The sequence below is a fragment of the Neurospora hispaniola genome (genome assembly GCF_033458365.1).
Source record: "Neurospora hispaniola strain FGSC 10403 chromosome Unknown B0T23scaffold_2, whole genome shotgun sequence".
Taxonomy (NCBI): Eukaryota; Fungi; Ascomycota; class Sordariomycetes; order Sordariales; family Sordariaceae; genus Neurospora; species Neurospora hispaniola.
The window spans coordinates 157,767-174,010 of NW_026944407.1; the positions used below are offsets into that span (position 1 = coordinate 157,767).

General features: G+C 51.6%; 2 protein-coding genes across 2 annotated transcripts; one reads left to right on the plus strand and one right to left on the minus strand.

The window, feature by feature from the left end:
- Positions 1-1,875: 1,875 nt before the first annotated feature.
- B0T23DRAFT_60600 (chitin synthase 4) lies at positions 1,876-6,267 on the minus strand. The gene is made up of 2 exons (XM_062841528.1): positions 2,771-6,267; positions 1,876-2,702 (listed from the first exon to the last, which is right to left on the minus strand). The coding sequence occupies exons 1-2, from the start codon at positions 6,012-6,014 to the stop codon at positions 2,239-2,241; spliced, it is 3,708 nt and encodes a 1,235-aa protein (XP_062694904.1). The 5' UTR covers positions 6,015-6,267; the 3' UTR covers positions 1,876-2,238.
- Positions 6,268-12,946: 6,679 nt separating this feature from the next.
- B0T23DRAFT_60717 (uncharacterized protein) lies at positions 12,947-15,922 on the plus strand. The gene is made up of 2 exons (XM_062841531.1): positions 12,947-15,237; positions 15,305-15,922. The coding sequence occupies exons 1-2, from the start codon at positions 13,188-13,190 to the stop codon at positions 15,550-15,552; spliced, it is 2,298 nt and encodes a 765-aa protein (XP_062694905.1). The 5' UTR covers positions 12,947-13,187; the 3' UTR covers positions 15,553-15,922.
- The last annotated feature ends 322 nt before the right edge of the window (positions 15,923-16,244 follow it).

Below are 16,244 nucleotides of genomic sequence, written 5' to 3' on the forward strand. Positions count from 1 at the left end.
ACTTTTATTATTTAGGATAAGAAATGGGGGAGGATTAAGAATATATTTTATTAATAATATATCCTTCTTTTTTTATTACAATTTTAGTAGTAGAATCCGAATTGCATAATTTAGTAAAATAATACCCCCGCCTACAATTTAAAGTCAATACGGGTATTTATAGTTTAGACTTTTATTAGTACAACTATTATCCTATAGCTACCGTACTCACCTGACCTCAACCCTATTGAATACGTTTAGAGTTGGATAAAGAAGTAGATTAAGCGTAAATATCTAGTACGGCCGATTGGGAATAGCTTTAAGTTTATTATATTATAAGTTTAGGAAACCGTTCTATAAAACTACCTTCTATAATTAGTGTATTCGATGCCTAGAAGAATTTAGGTAGTTATTGAGGCGAAGGGAGGGTATATTTAATATTAAGGGATGTATCGGCTACGAAATGGTATTCGGATTACCCTGGTTTTAGTATGGTAAATGTAATGATTCTCCGTAACTCTTTTCTCCCTGTTCAAAATCTCTGGGTTCCACATGTGCATTTCTATTGGTTTTATTCCCTGTAACCCCCCTTGTCATTCCCCTGTCAAAAACCCCTGTAAGTACCGAGCTAACGAACTTTCTAGGGGTGAACTGTACTAGACAAGTTCCGAATCATCGGAAAATGGAAGGAAGGATGGAGGGACTCCGTTAGTGTGGGGAACGGGGCAGAGGCTACACAGTAAAGCAGGTTACATAATTGAATGATTGCTTTCACTGGCCAAACTCCCGCCCGTCAGTCACCATATCGTCGTCGGCCGTCGTCCCCTCTCCCGGCTCTTTACTTTCAATTTTCGACCTGCCCTCCCGGGCTGCGGTGACCGTGCATGACATCTTGTGATTACTTCAACACTTAACAACCCGCACCTAGCGACGAGCCGTCCGTTTGCTACGCCATCAGGCTGCCCATGCCGCTCGATGCATACAATAGCATAGAACTATATCTTGGTGTACTGGTGTCAAATCAGATCAGATCATATAGGCGAGGGCAAGCAAAGTGTCACCAGGCGCGGGGGTCCGCCTGCTCCTACACACGACACCAAAAAAGCCGGGGAATACGGATTTCTGGGATTTTACAGCAACTGAAGGCCTCGGCGCATGAAAGATCATGTTTCCCAAGTCGCTGATCTCGATGGAAAGTAACTATAACCTGCCAAAAATTGGCTTTTTGAGTTTGTCAAAACGTCTCAATTCCTGGTTTCATACTCGCCCGGGATAAAAGGTTAGAGCGCTCAAGTTTGAGATAGAGACGCGTTCTCATGGCTGAAGTATATATCACAAAAACCATGCGTATCCTACACCTATATCTGCCCGTTATGCAGACCGTCGCCGCTTACCACGCCATTCGCATATTCGCACACCCTTCCCTCCATCTCCTTTCTCCTTGCCTTTTGTACCCTTGTCGCCTCCCCCCTCCCCCCCCCCCCCCCCCCCCCCCGGCGCGCCAATATTATTACCTGGGTTTCCTCGCTGGAGGTTACGCAAGAAATGGCGTCGTCAGTTAGTCAGTTGGTCGATCAGGTCATCCAATACTCTGTTCCAGATATCTGACAAAGACTGTCTACACTACACCCTCCCTCACTTCATGATGTGACCCCCTCTTTTACTGGCAACCACTTCCAACAGGCTAATAAAAGTCAAAGGGAGAATTGACCCATTGTTCGCCTGGCCTAAACTGCTCTGCCCTCCCAAACATCGATGCAAATTTACCAGAACAGAGGTACTGTCTAGATAGTAGCTGCCCCCTGTCTGCCTTCGGATAGCTACATTTAATATGGGAAAACATACATGGTAGTCAGCCTACTGTGGCGCTTTTTTGTGCTCGTGCTTACTTCCTTAGTGATGCAGTACGGCGAAGTTCATGAGCGGTTATTGTGACTGGATAGATGAACGTCTTGAAGGGATGGTATCCGATCACGAATGTATGCCAAGAAAAATAAATCTTTTCCACATAATAATCTCTAAGAGTTAATCCTATCAACAGAAAAAAACCCACCCGCCAACCGATCAACCAAAACTACCACATTAATATCGCCCTTGTCCATGATGAACGTGATGAAAAGAAACCGAGGGCGGCAGGTTCGATAATCGGATCCCTTCTTTTCCAACAAACACCTGACCTCCGGACAAAGACCCTACCTACCCTACAACAGTAATACTTTAAAACAAAGGCATCCCTACACAGCAACACCATATCAAAACTTAAGCGTCCGAAAAGTAGTCATCAAAGTGTCTCCCCTGCTCATGGCCTCTCGGCTGGCTGCTTCCCCACCCATTACTACCCCCTACCCCGGATATGACATTGTCCCTCGAGCCGGCCCAGTACGTGCTGCGGACGCGCCTGTCGCGCTCAAACTCGGCCCAGCGCTTCATGGTGATCATGCTGCTATCAAACTCTCCCTCGGCTTCTCCGTGGCCACCCTTGCTTGATTTCTCGCCGGCCGTCTTGCGCGTGTCGCCCCATGAGAAATCGTCAAACTTCCAGAAGGCGTACGTAGGCAGAACAAAGTTCCACACGGGCAGGGAGAGCAAGTAGATAAACATCCAGATGATGTAGGACCAGCTGTGAGCTGTGATGACGACGAGGATGGCTGGGAGACCGAGGATGAGACCAAGAAGGACGAGGGGAATGATTTGGGGCGGGGAGTTGATGATTGAGATAATGACTAGGTATCGGACATTAGCATTCAGTTGGTCAAGAAAGGAAGAAAAACTGGGGTTGGTGGCTACTCACCAACATAGAAAGTAAAGGCAATGGCGGCAGGCAACACAAGGGTACCAATCAGCTCGATACCGACAATGAACTGCATACTGAAACAAAAGGTACCGCAAAGATCGCGCACAAGAACGAGCTCCATCAGGTTGTGAATGGTCGAGTTGATCCATCTGCGGCGCTGCGAAAGCAACACCATGAATTCATCGGGGACAGTGGTCTTGCAAACGGCCTGAGGCACAAATACTTGCTTACGCTTGGGGAACGTGCGCAACATGAGCGTACTGAGATAACGATCCTCACCAAGGAGCAAGAGGTTCTTCTTGTGCAGCGTATCGACAACGTTCTCTGAGTAGTGTTCGACGACGTCCGGGTTAGCCAAGATAGGGACCCAGTAGTTCTGGGCACCCTTGGGTGCCTTGATGCGGTACATGCAGAAACATCCGGGAAGACAGGTGACACCGCCAAAGACGGACTCGAAAGCCTTGGCGAGATGATGAGAGACGAAGTACTCGAATACCTGGATGGCGGAAACCCAGCTTGCTCGCTTGTTGGCGATCTTGGTCTCGCCACAAAGACCCATGATTTCAGGATCCTTGACCATGGCCGAGATCATATGCGTGAGACTGTCGGGGAAGACCTTGGTATCAGCGTCAACCATGAGCACGATCTCATAGAAGTCGGGAGAAATGCCCGTGATCTTCCACAAGCCATTGAACATCTCGTATTCTAGCTCCGTCATACGCTCGTCGAACATAACCTTCTGGAGGAAAGACATGAGGATGATCTGACTGTCACGCTTGCCACGGTTTCCAGGCTTCGACTTGGAGGCTTCAGCAGGAGTACCGCACTTCACGACCATCATCATGGGAACACGCTGCTGCTTCTCCAGAGGAATGGCAGAGTTGGTGCCATAATCGTAGAAGCCGGTGTAGACCTTGGCCATGTTGTGGCGCTTGGAACCAGTTGCAACCGCAACATAAGAGAATGGCTCAACGTCATCGGGGTGAATCGTGTGGTCTTTCATCATGCCGAGAATGATATCGGGGGTTGAGTGTGTCTCTCCGTGGCCCTTGATGATACCATCGCAAATAACGAGGATAACCTTGTGGCTGTTGGGGTAGTCCGTCATTGCAATCGAGTCCAGGGTGGTACGAACACCCATCTCACCCTCGGAGTAGGCTGTGACAAGGCAGATGGTGTGAGCGAGGGGGAAACCAAACGGCATCCAGTCGGAAGGAGGCTGAGGAACGACAGCTTCATGAATAAATCCGGCAGGACCTGGGCCGTCTGCTGGACTGCTGCTTGATCCATAAGCATCAGATTTGAGGAAGCTTGACCGACTCTCGTTTCCTTGGCCGTATATGGCTCCAGGATGGAGTAGTTGACCAGCGGCATTCTGGCTGGCCATGGTTGTAGGAAGTCCGGGCTTCCTATTGCCGCGCTCATTGCCGTAGACGGTAGAGAAACGAGAGTGTGTGGGCAAGAAAGCACTGCTGCGCTTGCTTTGACGATCGGAGCTTCCAGCGACACTGCTACCGACCTCTCCTGGTAGCCTTGGGGGAGCTCTGTAAATGTCTTCAGTCCAGTCTTCAATCTGGCGGTTTCGCTTTCGCTGGTCAGACGTTTGGGAGGTCTTAGCAGCCGCATACGTCTTGCTGATGAACCATTGGAAGATTAGAGCCAGGACGAATCTGGCGAGGACGACTGCGAGGATAAGGACGAGGGACACATAGAGAACGACCTTTGACGCAATGCAGCCAACTGTCTCGGTATCCACCGAACCGACCTTGATGATCTCCTCAAAGCATTCAGCAATCTGCTTGTCTTTGCTCGACTGGAAAGCATGGGTGATATCGCGTCCACGAATAGCCTGGTTTCCAGCAGTGTTTTTATCCCTCAGCTCCTTGAAGCGGGCGGGATACGTGACTTGAGTGTCGTTGAACCAGTGAAGCAGATCAAGGTCGAGAACATGGCCAGAGTACACAACAAGGTTTCGAGAGCTGTTCTTGATGTCATCCCACGTAAAGTAGACATCGGCGGAGCTCTTGAGGCCGAGATAGAAAGAGTCCCTGGCGTTAGCGGTCGTGTGACAGGCATAGCCCAGGTAATAAGGTATCGTGGTATTCGGCTTGGATGAACCATCTTGGTTGAACGTGGTACAAGGGAAGTACCACGCCAGATTGCCGCTCTTATCGCTCGGCACATCGGACTTCTCTTGCTTGGTGATGAGACCCTTGCACTTGCCGTTGACGTTCTGGAACAAGAAACTGCCGTCCTGTCCACCGTAATGCTGAGGCAAGTCATAGATCACGTTTGCACCCAAACCATCCGGACGGCGCGGGATACCCTCGGCCGGAGGATGGTGAGATTTGGTGAGGTCATATGCAGATCCGTGGAAGATCATGTATCCTGACCCGACCTCATTGATGCGCAAACGGAGCGGAGGTTTACCGCATACCACCTGGGTGAAGCCGAAAGTGATGAAGCCAACAAAGCCCATGATGAGCAGAATAATGCTGATCAGACCCATCTTCTCTCTCCACGCCCTCTGTTGAGCCATCTCGGGCATGCCGAAGCACTTGAGGACGAAGCCAGGGCACCAGAAGGTGACGAATCCGCAGTAGATGTTCCAAAAGCTCGGGGTAGGGAGTCCTCCGGGCTTTGCGCGCTTTCCCTTGGAAGCCTTGACAATTTTGCCATGTTTTGTGGTATCCGACTTCCGCCGACGTCGTCTCTCATCACCGGACTTTTCAGTTTCGATAACCCGCATTTTCGTCGAGTGCTTTCTTCTTGGGGGCGACTCCTCGGAAACATCGTCGTCGTTCCTCGAGCCAGATCCCGATACATCGTCCGTTGCTCCCTCCAGATCCTCATATATCGGGTCGTGTCCGGTTGACGACGGCAGGGTGTTCATGTTGGCCGCATGTTTTCTGTAGTGGTAGTTGGGGTGGTCTTTGCCAATCCTGTTGCGCTCCGGTCGAATCAAACTCCTCTTCCGCTGAGGTATGCCGGATGGATGTGCGGGCTCGGGGGTGGGCGCCAAAGGGTCTCTTTCGACATTGGGGTTGGGGGACGGGAGAGTTTCCGGAAATGAAGATATCGATGGTACGCGTTGTTGCTGGCTTGGTCTTTCTCCTGCCATGGGGGCATACCCGGCCTCGACATCGGCGGGTGGTGGTCGGCTGCGGCGCGAACCGCTTTGCCGGTAGCGGCGTGGCTCCTCGTGCGGAGGCGACGGCCCCGGCCTCCGAGGAAGAGACATGATGCTGTATGGAGCGGGACGGTTAGTGAGTCCGGGATCGATGCAAGGCTGAAGAGTTGCTGGTATGTTTGGTGAAGAAGGTTTGTCGTGGAAGAGCCAACGTCACTGGTCGCGTCGCAACCTGGAGCAAGGAGCAGTCGGTTGGCCCAGGGAATGACGAGATAAGCCTCCGCCAAGACAAGGGAACTGGTGACTGTCGGTCGTTTTGCACAGTTCAAGCTATACCGAATAGCAGCATACTGAAAAGAGGTAAAGTATGGAGAACCCAACTTACAAATTTTGTGATCGCGGCTCGTCCCAGGTCCAATTGCTTGCAATGCGGAACCGACGAGGGACGGGAGGTTGGGGATACTGGGCCGCCCAGGCAGGCCTAAAAGCAGGGTCGAACGGTGTTTTTCAGGAGACGGGAAGGGCAGAAGGGGAGAGGGGGGCGCAGGCGCTCTTAACAGTTGGACCAATGACAAACGGCCGTCCTGTTAACCTGACTGTTCAGTTTCATTCCAGGGCATGACGGAGCCAAGGAGCCTCAAGAGAAACCCGACGACCAGGAAGGAATTCCACTTGGCAATCAGCTGCGCACTACCTCTATGGCAACTTTGCCCAACCCGCTCGATTTTCTTGTCCCTGTTTCCAATCCAGCTCCCTCGATTCCACTCTCACAGGTCGTGTTCTCCCTCAAAGGGAACACTTACCGCGCCAGCGCGTGGCTATAAACCACAGCGCCCAGCTCGCCACGGTTGCCCTGCGAAAGTCCGAAAAGTTCGACGTTCTGCAGAGCGGACCGTTCCAGCGTAATGGTCCCTGCTCTGATAAGCTGCCGGGCGTCTTCTCCTAGGTAGGCACAAGTGCCAGGGAATACTTGGGATGGCGGCGGGAAGGCAGGGTCGATGCAACCAAGCACCGATCTTACGGGTACCGTACTTGCTTAGTCCATGCAGTAGCTCGGTGGTTGTGTTAATGTGCAGGGCAGAGACGGCGTGGATGAGGTCGACAACAGAGGCATCAACCGTACTACTAGTACAAGCAAAGCATAACCTCACGACGAGCTACAGTATGGACAAAATCCGACAGAGAGAAAAGTAAAGAGCTCGTGAAGCCGGTGGGGAATTCGAACCACTAAAATGCGCAACACCGCCTCTGTGCCTGTTGGGATGTCGCTCTGAACTATTCTAGCTAGGATGGCAGTGGGAACTCCAAGTGGCCTAGTCTCAATTCTAGACCAAAGCGCAGAGATTGGATGAGGTTCACCCAGGAACGGGTTGTGTCCGAACGGCACGGCAAAGGGCAGTCTTGGAACGATAATAAATAGCGGTTATGGACTATCGTGAGGTGTCGGCGAACGGAAGACGGCATAAGTTGCAACATCTGACACGGGTTGATGAAGTGTGGTCGGCATGATGTTCGGGGTGACAAGAGACTGGAGGGAAGTTTCCGGCTTATTTACATAGAGGTAGGTAGCTGGCAATGAATTCACGGGCAGTTGAAGTTCAGTTCAGTTGCCTCATCGTTTCGTCTGATGATCTGCCACAACGAAGTGCAGGGGCAGTGAGGTGGCTTTGGGCGATCTGCGCTCCGCTCTCCAGTGGAATCCCAGCCGCATGACACGGTGCGCTTCTGGAACCTCACGAAACTCCCCACTGTATGCATACTTCAAGTTCTTCTTTCTTGGTGAATCAATGTCCCCCGCTGGGCCACGGGACGCATCGTTCATTTCATTTCTTAATTGCGCCATCGTCACCTACCCCGAACTAACCCGGAGCCTTGGGGCAAGATTGAAATCAAGTTGCGGTATATTAAGTGGCTGTACCGCGCTCAAATGCTGGCGCGGGTCACGCCCACTAAAAGCATCTCACAATTCAATCAAGAAGTGTGTAAAGCTCCGGTAGCCTTCCGGCGATGGAGTGCTCGACTGACTGGAGCGAGCTTCAGCTGCGGCTGGAGAAAAGATGAGCACAGCCAACACGGATCCGTGTGATCCCGCCCACAACTCGCTCGCAAACCGTGGCGCCTTGGGGAAGTCCAGTTGAGTTCTTTGGTTTCAAAATTACTGTGTACATCCTGATTTGTGTCTTTCCGGACGCAGTCACCCATAGTGCAATGGGGAATTTTTATATAGATATAGTATTATATGCATAAAAGATGTGCATCAACAAGCCGAGCCGGGCATGCATGACATTCACCGTCATTGACGTCGGGATAACGCGGGGCACACCCCGGATCCACCGCACTGGTTCTTCCCTGTATTGTACACTAACTAAATGAGCACTAGTGCTGTGTGTCATTCACGTGAGACACCCGCCCCCTCTTATGGTTACGCTTTTGGAGGATATTGAACAACTAAACAAGAGAATGGACGGCATGAGGTCTCTTGTATCCGATGTAGCCCCTCCTCATTCTTAGATCACTGATTAACAATATTAAGCCCGGTAGCAGTCGGTCAAGGCGGGGCTACCTCATTTTCGGTGATTTTCCATCGAATGAGGCCGTCTGGGAGCGTCAATCTCGCTTTACATCCCCACCGTAAACTAGTGTGAAAGTAATGCAGTTTGTCACTTATGGACCCTGGAATTCAGATGAACTCCATGAACCTCCATGACCCCAGTCTCGAGCCGTGGTACCCACGTTTTTCCCCCGCCTTGTCTGGGCAAACCACCAGGGAGAAGTTTACGGAGACCCAGTGTGTTGCATGGAGCGCGCGAGATATTCTCGCTTATTCCCCATCCCCTTTTACACTACATAGTAGATGTCACGTCCATATGTGGCGGTCAGAATTTTGAGACGAGTTCTTCTCTTGCTCGGCATCCTTGTGTGTTGTTTGGATTTTGTGGTTGTTCTTGGACGGAAAAGACGGACCAACTCTTGGTAGCAATTCACAGATTCCAACATCCACAGCCGTGCGAGAAGGGGAAAACCTCACACAGGGCCGTCCCCACGGGGTTGATATTGAAGTACTAGCGATCTTCTTCAGTCAGTTTGATCGCTAATCAAAGCCATCCATCCCACATTCCTTACACCGCGTCGTGCAACCCAATTGCAGGTGGCCAGAGTAGGCTCTTCGTCTCCTGATAGTCTACCCGGATACGTGCGACTCGCACGTCGAAAGAAGTCTTTCTGTAATGAATATTGGTGTAAATTTTGAAGAAGAACTAACCATACGAGGTCTATATCCCTGTTGTTCATCGTCTTTGTGTTGAGCGTGCGTTTCAACTGTCGAAACGTCGATGGCGAATACTATGAAAGCAAGGGGGTTGTGTAGGATCAAAAAGTTGTGATTCACATCCTTTCTCAGTTCCCCAAAAGGGCAAGCCGTCAGCTTCGTATGGCGCGAAATGGGCGTCAAAGTGATGGTGGTCACGCTGACCTCGACACCATCCATCGATACGAAGTTGCGCTGACTCTGAGCGAACGATGCAACAAAAGACAGGTCCTCTCACTGTCAATACAAGCCGCATTTCATTATATCCGAGCTAGGGATTCTCTCACCGTCTCCGCTGGAGCACATTTCTACCCGATGTTGTTAGGGACCGGCATTTGACAATTCATGAATTTTCTCTTGTGTTGTCCTGCACGGTCTGCCGTGGGGTTACCTGTAAAGCGTGTAGCATCATTGTATTGTGAAAATTTCATGATAGAGATGCCTATCCACAAGCTCGGGAGAACGGACAAACGGGACGATGTCCCAAGGCCACGGGGAAGGCGCGGGGTGCTACGAAGCCCGGGTTGGTGAACACTAACCCCGCCGCTCTTGTTCAGCGGCAGAAGATCGCTTGGCTCGTTGGGTTGCCCGTCGATTACTGGCAGTGGTGTCCCACCCACCCAAGGGTAAAAAAATCCCGCCAGTCTCACTAGCCCTGTGTAGGTAGCAAGCTAGAGTAGCTAGAGTACCCTAGCAGCCTAGCCAAACTGCACCCCTATCGTCAGCACCAGACCTATCAATTCTTTTTTTAAGATTTTGTGAGAACCAATGAACACGGAAGTTCGGACGGGGACCTTCATGCCCGACAGTCCGGAAGCCCGGCCGTCTGATGGAGTTCCCTTTGTGCAATGAAGCACTCCGCACAGTAACAATGGTGGGCTAAACACCGGGACCCTGGAAAGTCTCCTCTATCACAGTAAAGCAAACCACGGGAGGTAAAAACTTGAGCGTTAAGTAGTTGTATAGCGCCTTTCCGTAAAAGCTGTTCGGTGAGTGAAAAGTCCATTATCGCTGGCGCTTGGCATCACTATATCTAGGTACCCAATGCAGATGTAAAATATTCCCAGTGTGCTCGCGAGGCTGCATGGAGCTGAACCACATCCTGCGACATATATTTGAACGGAGGGCTTGACCACAGCTGTAGGGATTCGCAAATCGGCATATTGTGCCCAAAGAGGCATGTCTGGCGAGTAACGTGTGCGATTGCAGGCTGGGTGAGGTCGCCTTTTGTCTCTCATCTACCAGCTTGGCGGTAACCTTTGTCGTACGAAGCCGCCGTCGTCACCTGGGATATTATTAGCCATTATGTCAGAACATCGCTTGTTCGCCCCTCGGTACCTACCTTTGGTGCGCCTGCCCAGCTACGGTGCAGGTAGCGTAGCACTTCCCAAGGAGATGGTACGTTCACTTTCACTAGCTTTTTTCCTGCCAAGGTGGTTGCGCAATCTGTGTTAAATCTTGATGTGTGCCGATGGTTCGGGAAACTTATTTTCGATGTTGGCGTTGGCTTTGCCGTCAGCCTAGTCACTGACGCGATACCTACCTACTGATGAAGCATGGGCAGTTCTCACAGCTGAGGACTGAAAATTGACTCCTCTGCTGCTCAAGCCATCCGGATACAGAGTCATTCAGCCGCCGTCCTGTCTCGGAAGGCGCCAACTGTCTGCCTATATCGCAAAGTGTTCTTGGTATGTTTAGGCGATGTATGTAGTTCACAAGGGTCGCCGGTAGTCATCCTGAGATGTCGAGGGGCGAGGAAAAGGCCAATGGAAGCGAGATTTGAGAAAAAGGAATGGTGCCCCCAGATGCAGGTCCTGCAAGCCACAAGATGATGCAAGCCTTTTCAGCCAGCACGTTACACAAGCAAAAGCTTAAAGGCGATCCAGACCAAAGCAAAGACTACCATCGTCATCCATCATTCCTGGAGTCAGACAGTCTGCCAACAATTGAGTTTGAGGATATGGAATGATGACAGTTTCTTTTTGTCTTGCCATGGCCGAAAAGAGGGGCCGGGGTCCTCATGGTTTACCGGTAGTAGCCGCAAATAACACAATGCCATATTCACAGGGGGGGGAAGGGACAGTTCCTTGAACGATGTGGCAAGGAAGGGGTAAATAATTCAAAGTACATACAATGCATAGGTAGGTAGGTACCTCTCTCTATGTCTACCCTCAGTGACCGTTCAGAGAGCTATTGATGAAGCGCAACGAATCGTCCTGTCAAGTCGAATATGAGACCGACCGGGAGACGAGCAAAGGTTGTTGATCCCGAAAGGAGTTTAGGTGCCTCGTGCCTGAAGCAAGAGAGGGGATTGGCATTCGTTGCCGTGACCTTGACAAGTGAAATATCATTTTCCACTTCTGCCGCGGAGCCTTCTGTGTAATCAATCTTGTATAATCCTGCGACGTACCAGGCCACAGTGGTGACCCAGCTAGCCCATTGTCCAACCTCTCTCCTTTCGTGAAGCGGAAGCAAAAGGGGGATGGAACAAGAGAAAAAGGGAGAACAAGAGGTATGGATGCGCGTGACCAGCGAATGTAAGTACCGGCAGATTTGCATAGACCGTTAAGTGTGAGTAATGAAATTACTCTGTTCATACTAGCTCGGATGAATTGGCGTAATATACCTCTAAAGGTAATGAAAGTGAAAGTTTGATGCCTGTTCCGCGCCCATAGAAGAGACTCACGCCTGCAGTGTACAGCTTGTCCCTTTGTACACAGTACCTACCTCTAGGGGTCGGACGATGCGGAGCTTCCACTTTGCTCTGCCCCTGGATTGGCCTGATCTCCACTGTAGTCTCCAGGGCTTGGAGTCCCGTCTTTCACTTGCGCGGCGCTGTGTGCTCTCTGTCGGGCAGTGAGCACCTTGCTGCATGTGTGCTTTTAGTTCACCCCGCCGTCAACCGCTGCCCACTGCCGCCGTCAATCCCAACATCAGTCCACTGCATCGGGCACTGCCTGCGTCTGGGCTAAACCGGAAAGACCAGAGAAAACCACCAAAGGCATCCACCACCGCGATACGTACCTAGGTAGCTTGGACCTCCGGTCTCTCTGGATGTTGATTTGGCTGGCGTTTCGACTTTGGCTGATTACACTACCTATACATGTCCATACTAGTTTCTTTTCTTTGACCGCCCAGGCTTGATCTCTGGTTACATAGGCACAATCATTATTCCCTTGGGCCTTTCCAACTGAACCACTTGCAACTGAACCGACAAGACATCAACGCTCGCTGAAGTGACCTTTTTTTTTATTTTGTCTCCGTCGCCCTGAGGTTCTTCTCGACCCTGTCGCTCGCTACAGCCTTCATTTCGTGTGTCAGTGTGTACGTACATTCGAGGCAAGCTCAAAGGCTCTCCAAAGGCTCACAATCTTTCAAAGGCTACAGCCCACGACGCGTATCCCCCAGGCTGGGAAACACCTGTTCGTATTATTGCCCAAAAGATCGCCAAATCGCCTCTCCACCATCCACGAGTCCCCGTCCACCCACGCCATCACCAAATACTTAGTACGATCATCCTCACGCGGTCACGGCCCCCTGTCGACTGTCTGCGCGTGCTCAGCTCCCTGGGCTCCTGGGTCTGCCCATCCATTGCGAATTAGCACTTCTCCGGCCGTCCCCACTTAACTGTCTGTAACGGGGTCCTGTCCGTTCAACACCCACCGGCGCCCTCCCAGTCCTTGCGACTTCGATCCGCTACGGCGCCTTTTTGGTTTTGGAGAAGGGAAGTCGACTACTACAACAGCGCATAAACTCCATCCCTACATATCACAGCTTAAGCCTGACGGCTGTAAGATTCAAGTACGGCATATGCTTGCGACTGCAGCAAGTGGAAGGTGACAGCAAGTTCAACAAGGACGGAAGCATAGAAAACAAGTCTGACGGGCTGCAGCTGTCTGCAGGCATTGCAACTACATACGTACGATTTGACAGTTGGTTGCTGTATCAGACGACCCTGATAACCCCCGCCGCCTGTCATGGCGGCTGTCACTGTTTCGCCGGCTGCGTCGCCGACCTCGACAACCACCAGCCCGCGTAGGAAACCTGTTCCTACGACAGGGTTGCCCGCCATTGCCTCCATCGACCGCTTCGAATGGAATGACAATGCGCCTTCTCTTCCCGGCGTCTCTCTGGCCGAATCGCCTCGGATCCGTGAGTCGCCTATTACGCCCGTGAAGGTTAACTTCCAATCCGACGGCTGGGCTCAACCGTCCAACGCCAATATCGAAACAGACCGGTCGTGCGACGGCTTACAGCCGATCTCGGGCGTCCTCGATCGTGCCCTCCCCGCGACCCCAAATGCTCCGACTCCTCCGCCCCATGCCCTATTAAACGAAGAGCCGAGGCAAGAGACGTCTAGCCATTCGGAGGCTCGGAGCGCACAGTCAGCACGAAAGGAGTCTGTGAAGCCATTGCCGGGGCTAGAACTGCCCAGTGTGGCCAGGTTGAAGCTGGAAGCCTCTGGCCAAGACGATCTCTCATCCGATTCTTCGCGAGTGAGCCATGGAAGAGTTGCCAGTCGTCGAAGTCGAGAGTCGGATACCACTGTTAGTACGTCTAAGCAACCTAACTCGAACGATTCATCAACGGCAACCAGCGCAAGTTCGGTGTCTGGCGTCATTGAAGCTTCCGATTGTCCAGACAACTCTGGCGATATCTCTCTTGAGAGCTCCATCCTCGAAGATGACTCTGCTCGGGCGGAACAGGTGCCCCAGCTCGCCTACCATCATTCTGCTTTCCTGCCGCGGCCGGCTAGCATAGCTGTAGACCAGGACCTAAGAGCTCGGTCAAACTCTAGCCTTGTTGATACCAGTGGTGCCATCAACCGTCACTTAACGCCCAACTCTTTCAACAGACGAAGTTCAGTGCCACGTCCGCAGTCTGCATATTCGGTGTACTCGGACTTTGGGTCTCGGGGACAATCCCCTGGTCTACAAAACCGAACACCATCCGCAAATTCTCGAAATTCACCTGATAATCGACCACAGTCTTTTGCCGAGCTTTTGAACGTTCCATATCCCCAACCGGCACCTGCACCCCTCACACTCGATAACTCACAGTTACGTAGTGTAGTTGGCACTAATGCTTCTCTTCTCAGCGCCCAGAAAACGTTGGAGATGTACAGGCAGAATGTCAAGAAAACCACGGACTTCTCTACTCAGTATTCCTTCGCCGTTTTTCTGATCAATACAGCAAAGGAGCAGGGCCTGAACTTTAACGAACTCAGGAATTCTAAGAATCTCAAACCTGGGCGATCTTCAGAAACTCTATCCGCAGAAGCCAACCAATCTTCGCCATACGAACTAGTGCGGGAAGCGCGGGCCATCCTACAGAAATTGTCCAACAACGGCTTCCCTTTTGCACAGTATTATCTCGCTGACGGCTATGCCTCGGGTTTGTTCAACAAGGGGAAGGAGGACTACAACTCGGCGTTCCCTCTGTTCGTGTTAGCTGCCAAGCATGGCCACGCAGAGTCCGGTTATCGCACTGCTTTATGCTACGAGTTTGGCTGGGGCTGTCGCAAGGACCCTGCCAAGGCTGTGCAGTTCTTGCGAACAGCAGCCTCCAAGCGGCACCCTGGCGCCATGACAAGGCTAGGAAAGGCCTGTCTGTCGGGTGATTTGGGCGAGAAGAGATATAGGGAGGGTGTCAAGTGGCTGAAGCTGGCCACCGAATCTGCTGATGCGATTTATAATGCCGCTCCATATCAGCTTGGATGCCTGTACGAGACAGGCTATGGTGACGACATCTTCAAGGACGAGAGTTATGCGGCTGAGTTGTTCACCCAAGCCGCCGATCTGGGCCATCCCGAAGCCAATTACAGGATGGGCGATGCCTACGAGCACGGGAAGCTCAACTGCCCAAGAGACCCTGCTCTTAGCGTCCACTTCTACACGGGCGCCGCGGAGCGTGGCCATCCTGCTGCCATGATGGGACTCTGCGCTTGGTACCTGGTTGGAGCAGATCCCATCCTAGAAAAGGACGAAGAGGAGGCATATGAATGGGCCAAGAGGTCCGCAGAGCTTGGTAAGTAAACTCCAACCACTCTGGACATGATGTCGCTGGAAGAATAAATCTAATCCGGACTTGACAGGGTATGTAAAAGCACAATATGCTGTTGGCTACTTCACGGAAATGGGCATAGGATGCCGAAGGGATATTTTGGAAGCCAACCTCTGGTACGTCAAGGCGGCCGAGGCAGGCGATGAGCGCGCCAAGCAGCGGTTGGCAGTTATCCGCGCGGCCGTCAGCGGAGGAACTCCTATGGAGGTCGCTCCGGCTCGAAATGCTAAGATCAAGAAGAGTGCGGAAAAGGATGATAAGGAGTGCATCGTCATGTAAGAGACGGGACCTTTCATATCACCAGCAGACCAACAAACACCAGACAGAATTCGATGCCTTGCTCACGCTGTTTCGGCGAAGCCGACACGAGTCAGCCAGCCAGTTCGTGATCGAGCGGGTTTATTTTTCCTTTTTGGATACCCTTAGTCGTCGTCTCTTTTTCGACCTTGCATACCCGCGCGTGGACCTTACCACTCGTACAAAGAGTTGTTTTGCTCCTGCTTCAGGGGTTGTCTAATAGACAATGTCTCTACTGGCTATCATCTCGATCCATGAGTTCAGCTACGTGTCTGGCATCCGACTGCGCCATCGAGTTCAAAATCCCTGAAATCATTGCTTTCTCCCTCATTTTGCGACGGCGATAGGCAGCTCATAGTGTTTCGGAGATGCAACCCTGATGAAGGAGTTGTTGTGAGTTGTTGAGGAACTTGATTGTTTCTTCCCTCTCTCTATCTATAAAGGGTTGACTCTGGCACTCTGGCCGTCACTGCCGAAGATTGGCTTTTACAAAACCTGTTCAGTCTTAACAGCCCGGGCGCTGAAACTCGGTGTTGTACATTCGTTTTTGATGCATTTGCATGGCCGTCGTTCGAGGAAAGAGAAGTCATGGTCGGAGATACGACACCTTCTCTCAACTTTGTCATCCACGGCAATTCAAACCTCGGCGTTTCCACAATGGTGTGGTGTGGGTA

Excerpts from the sequence above, each read along its gene's own strand:
- B0T23DRAFT_60600 (XM_062841528.1), bottom strand. The coding sequence starts at position 6,014 with ATGTCTCTTCCTCGGAGGCCGGGGCCGTCGCCTCCGCACGAGGAGCCA. Across the intron at positions 2,703-2,770 it reads TGCCTTTACTTTCTATGTTG|TCATTATCTCAATCATCAAC; the intron begins GTGAGTAGCCAC and ends TCCGATACCTAG.
- B0T23DRAFT_60717 (XM_062841531.1), top strand. The coding sequence starts at position 13,188 with ATGGCGGCTGTCACTGTTTCGCCGGCTGCGTCGCCGACCTCGACAACC. Across the intron at positions 15,238-15,304 it reads CAAGAGGTCCGCAGAGCTTG|GGTATGTAAAAGCACAATAT; the intron begins GTAAGTAAACTC and ends CGGACTTGACAG.